This window comes from Glycine soja, chromosome 3 (assembly GCF_004193775.1).
Source record: "Glycine soja cultivar W05 chromosome 3, ASM419377v2, whole genome shotgun sequence".
NCBI lineage: Eukaryota > Viridiplantae > Streptophyta > Magnoliopsida > Fabales > Fabaceae > Glycine > Glycine soja.
The window spans coordinates 44,839,763-44,844,645 of NC_041004.1; the positions used below are offsets into that span (position 1 = coordinate 44,839,763).

The 4,883-nt window shown below is 35.3% G+C and overlaps 1 protein-coding gene across 2 annotated transcripts; it reads right to left on the reverse strand.

Annotated features, from left to right (window-relative positions):
- Positions 1-497: 497 nt before the first annotated feature.
- On the reverse strand, positions 498-3,059 carry LOC114407508 (transcription factor MYB61-like). 2 transcript variants are annotated; one of them, XR_003665652.1, is made up of 4 exons: positions 2,715-3,059; positions 2,463-2,592; positions 1,187-2,289; positions 498-808 (listed from the first exon to the last, which is right to left on the reverse strand). XR_003665652.1 is itself a non-coding variant. In XM_028370629.1 (3 exons), the coding sequence occupies exons 1-3, from the start codon at positions 2,845-2,847 to the stop codon at positions 1,299-1,301; spliced, it is 1,254 nt and encodes a 417-aa protein (XP_028226430.1). In that variant the 5' UTR covers positions 2,848-3,059; the 3' UTR covers positions 982-1,298. The 2 variants fall into 2 exon arrangements, 1 of the variants encoding a protein (XP_028226430.1); XM_028370629.1 differs by lacking the exon at positions 498-808 and having other exon boundaries at positions 982-2,289.
- Between the last annotated feature and the right edge of the window lie 1,824 nt (positions 3,060-4,883).

The window sequence follows — 4,883 nt, forward strand, 5'->3', positions numbered from 1 at the left end:
ATGGGAACCAAAAGATGAGAGAGTGCACCGTTGCCAAATATTGAAGAGTGTATAATTATTCAGTTTTCAAGTATCGTTTCAACAAATTGAACATTACACATTTAAGCATCAATCACATAGAATAATGTATAAGATTTTCATGACATTTGAGGGTAAAAGCGTCCAAAAAAAATGGAGACCCAATAAAAGATATTGTCTTTGTCTATTGTTATAGATTTATGAATAAACTAAAATATACTCATTTCTTAGTCTAAACCACGAATTCAATTTCATTTAACTTTTTAGTTTTTGGTTGCGCGCGCCGCGTCTTTACAATAATGTTAACTGATGAAAAAACCCGTTAAACATTTGATGAAACTGAATTAGTCGGTGTGGTGCCATAAATTTTCTTGGTGAGTGGTTTTGGCCTATTTTTCTACCCTTCGGAGACTACAACCATTCAGTTGGGAATTAAAACCGTCAACAGTTTTCGATTGCGTACATTAGAAAGACGTAAATGAAATGAAAACTAGACTGCTCTATAATATTTTTTTATCTACACTCATTAAGGTGAAAGTGAAGGGAGCCAAGTTTGTCCAACAAGTGAAAACACTCTCTTTATCTGTATGAGACAGTGATAGACACCCATTAAAGAAAAACGATGTACCGCGACGCGCACACAAAAAATAACTTCCACTGGATTCTCAATTTGAAAAAGGATCAAAAGTGAAAAGCTGACTGTGTAGTAACAATTTCCAGACATACAAAATATCATCATACTATGTTGTGTTGTGTACTCACACGCCCGCTCCATCACCTTAATGGAAATCTGTTACACAATAATAATAAGAACAAAACAAAAACCCTTATTCAAAAGAATATAATTCTCAATGTGATGTAATCAATTGTATATATATATATATATATATATATATATATATATATATATATATATATATATATCCATAATAGTAACGTATATATAAGAAAGGAAGATCTGGATAGCTGGAACAAGCCTTACTTATTCTGTGTTTAATGAATAACAAAGTGATTAGAAGAAGAAGAAGAAGAAGCTTGAATTAATCAATCACAAATCTTAATTATACTGTAACATAATGCTGATTGCTTTTTTGGGTATATATAAATCAGACACATTTACAATATCAAAAGAAAATTATAAAAAGAAAAAAAAATTTACAGCACACACCTGCGGTCAGAACTCACGACAAATTTCTGACCTACTTCACATTGGAGTTGTCGGCATCTTGCTCTCCTCTCTCTTTGGTTGAGGTTTCCACGTGTTCAGTGCCTGAAAACTACTACAGGGTTTGTCCAAAAGCCACTGAAAATCTCTGCAGATCTTTGGTATATATCTCCGAAGGTTGAAAATTATGCTGGCTGTGGTGCCAACTCATGGTACTTGATTCGTCTGCTATGAAGCCTGTTGTTTCTGGCTTGACCTCATCACTACTGTAGAGAGAGTTTGTGGTTTGATGCTGCACTGGCGTGGTTCCCAGATAGAAAGGGGTGTTGTTGAGATATTCAGACCATTTAATGTCTTCTTGTTCTGCCTTGGTGGCAGATTCTGCTTGCTGCAGCCCCCATGTTATTGTGCTGCTGCTTTGTAATTGGATGCTGCAGCTACTGCTCCCATTGCTTTTGCTTGCATTGTTGTTGTTGTTGTTACTGATGGTACCTACTTCCCAGTTCTGAACACCATCAGAGGATATTGAAGAAGGGTTGTTGTTGTTGTTAGAGTGAAGACTAACAGTGGGTTTTACATGTGTTGGAAACATAGAATGGAACATGGTGGAATTCAGCTCTGACATCATTTGAGAAGAAGTGGAACTTGGTATGAAGCAAAGTGGGGTGTTGTTGGGAGTAGTAGTGAGTCCCATGTTTGGTCCATAGTTGAGGTGCTGGAAAGGAAAATATCCCATTCCCATCATATCAGAACTAGTGATGGAGCTGTCAAACCTGTCTAGGGTGCTGTTGTTGTTGCCACTGCTGATCTTGGAGGTGGAAGAAACTTCAAGGGGATGTCTATCCATAGGCATAGAAGTAGTTGCAGTAGTAGCTATTGGCTTTGGTTTTGGTGGCTCAACAAGACTCATCACCTCATTGGAGGCTTTCTGGTTGCTTTTGTCAGCTGTGAGAGGCTTGTCCTTGTCATTCTCAATCTCAGAGAGGGGTTGGTGTGTGTTTGGGTCAATGCCTCTTTGCCTAAGCTTCTTCTTCAGACAGGAATTCCATAGATTCTTTATCTCATTATCAGTTCTTCCTGGTAACTGAGCTGCAATCTGTGACCACCTGATACAACCATCAAAAACACATATACAAAACCATGAAACAAAGAACATGTTTTACCGACAGCCTCAAGAGACACCGTAATAGCGAAAATACTTGTAGTGATAACAATTAATCTAAACGACGAAAAGGCGAACTAAACTAGCAACAACTTTGAAAACAAAATATAGTAGTACCTGTTGCCAAGGACTGCATGAAGTTCAACAATGGAATTCTCTTCTTGCTGTGAGAATGCTCCTCTCTTCAAATCAGGCCTGAGATAATTTATCCACCTTAATCTGCAGCTCTTGCCACACCTCTGAAGACCTGAGACGCAAAGTTTGAGAGAAGGAAGGTTAATTAAGTAAAATGACTTCTGTGTTGTGTTGTGGACAAACATGATGCAATATTAATATTGATAAAGTGTTGTATAGTACTCATCATCCTACCAGCTAGTTTTGGAACGGAACTCCAACATCCATGGCCATGTTTGGTGATGTAATTCAAAAGCTTCTCGTCTTCCTCCGGAGACCAGAGGCCTTTACGAAGCTTCTGCTTGTAGCAGCAAGAGTGTCTCCCCATATGCACTAATATTATGCCTTAAGTCTTTGTGTCAGAAACCTACGTGGATATGGATTGTTAAGAAGAGCTTTGATGTGGAATTAAATGGGAAACGTTGGAACTTAAGAAAAAATATTGCAACTCTGGTAGAGAATCGAATTAATAGAAGGGAGCCTTATAATAAGAGGGGGTGATTCGACAGTGTTGTTTTGAATTTATATATCTGATGACATTCCAGAACTGGCTTTTCCTCTTTTTTCTTCACGGGACATTCCACATAATTGTTTTGGTCCCACAACCTCAGCCAACGCTCCTGATGCATTTGCTCTCTTCTATCCGATGGATAAGATACCTCCAAAGAGGATCATATGGTTTGACTTATTTATGTGAATGTCCCACAACAAAGGCTAGGCCACCCTTTTTCTTTTAAGAATTTTGTTACCAGAAAAATAGTTTATCAAAGAATTTTACTGTCTCATCTAATTATAATTACTTATATAGTAATTTCTGATTAGACATAATAGGTTAAAATGAGTGTGTTCTTCAGTTTATTGTTAAAAAATGATGTAAGAGATACGTAAAGCAAAAAAATATGTTATAATATTTAAGAAAAAAAAACAGTTGTCAATTTTTTATAAGAAAAAAAGTTCTCTTCCTTGTAAGACAGTGAATGAAATCCTAAAGATAGCTATATGCCAAATTTTGGTGGGTAATTGCTGCAATTCAAGCTAGGACGGTTTTCACTTTTAACCGACCTTGGTGGTTATGTAACATGTACCATGCTGCTTTAGACCATATAGTCGTTATCTCGTGAGTTTGAAACTTCTCGAGTGTGACGAAATGTCTCCATTCCCATATGACTTAGATGAGAGAGAGGAAAAGAAGAACCTTCAATGGAATTTCAAGGAGTGGCTTGGCCTAGGCAAAGCCTACTCCAAGATTAGTAATATGAAGTACAAATAAACTACAAGAATTAAGAAGGGCAAAATTCTCGTGGAAAAGTAAAGCCTTAGAGGGGTAAGGTAAGCAAACAAAGTATACTGCATTAAATTATCGATAACAGAACTTTCTCTAGGTTCCTTTGTTCCTATTGGTGATAATACTTCAAGTTTTGAAAACTCTATAGCCCTTTCCTTTTCTTGTCCAACTTTTCCACAAGATACTCTTCGGTAGTAAAACTGACCTTCTCTTCTTTTTAGCTTTTAGTGATCATTTTTGAAAAATCATTATCGTTTGGAAAAGTTTCATCATTTGGGTACAAATACAAATTTACATTTTGACATCTGAGCAAGTTAATTAAGGTCACATTTCTTCCCATAGAAATTGTTGGAATTCAACCAACTATCCAGATGATTCATCATTTTTGCAATTTGAAAATTACGTATCTTTTTTATTAAATGTGGATTTCTTCAATTTCAATGTTCGACTTTATAAAAATTCTGTGTTTGTGTGGAAAAATATATACTAAAACCGTCGCAATTTTAGGTAGAGTACTATAAAGATGTTAATAATAAAGACAAACAACTCTATGCAAGTGTGACAATCACAATAATATAATTGCCCCTTTAATTTGCTTATTGAAGCCTGCATTTCTGATATATATATATATATATATATATATATATATATATATATATATATATATATATATATATATATATCAAAGCATGAGTTTAAATAATTAATTGATATTCATGAAGCACAGATATTTTAAGCATGGATTGTATTTTGTATTGGACAATACTTTACATACATTACGTGTAAACACATCAAATTTGCTGTGTTACTATGTTTGCATCTGTGACATGCATCTAGTATTTATACTGATAACCATACTTATACTGTTACAGCCTGCAATTGATCAAATAATATTTGGGCTATTGTGTGTATAGTTTGCTCAAAAATATTCTCTGACCTTGCATTACCTCAGCATAAATAAAAATTAAAAATGCATACCGAAGAAGATGCAAAAAAATATGAAATAATTTCGCTAGGACAAAGGGTTATGCCACTTCAACAATATTACAGAATGGGAGACCAAAAACAACTAGACATTA

Coding starts and splice junctions, on each gene's coding strand:
- LOC114407508 (XM_028370629.1), bottom strand. CDS start 2,847: ATGGGGAGACACTCTTGCTGCTACAAGCAGAAGCTTCGTAAAGGCCTC. Junction 2,593..2,714: donor TTCCGTTCCAAAACTAGCTG/GTAGGATGATGA, acceptor TTTGCGTCTCAG/GTCTTCAGAGGTGTGGCAAG. Junction 2,290..2,462: donor CATGCAGTCCTTGGCAACAG/GTACTACTATAT, acceptor TGGTTGTATCAG/GTGGTCACAGATTGCAGCTC.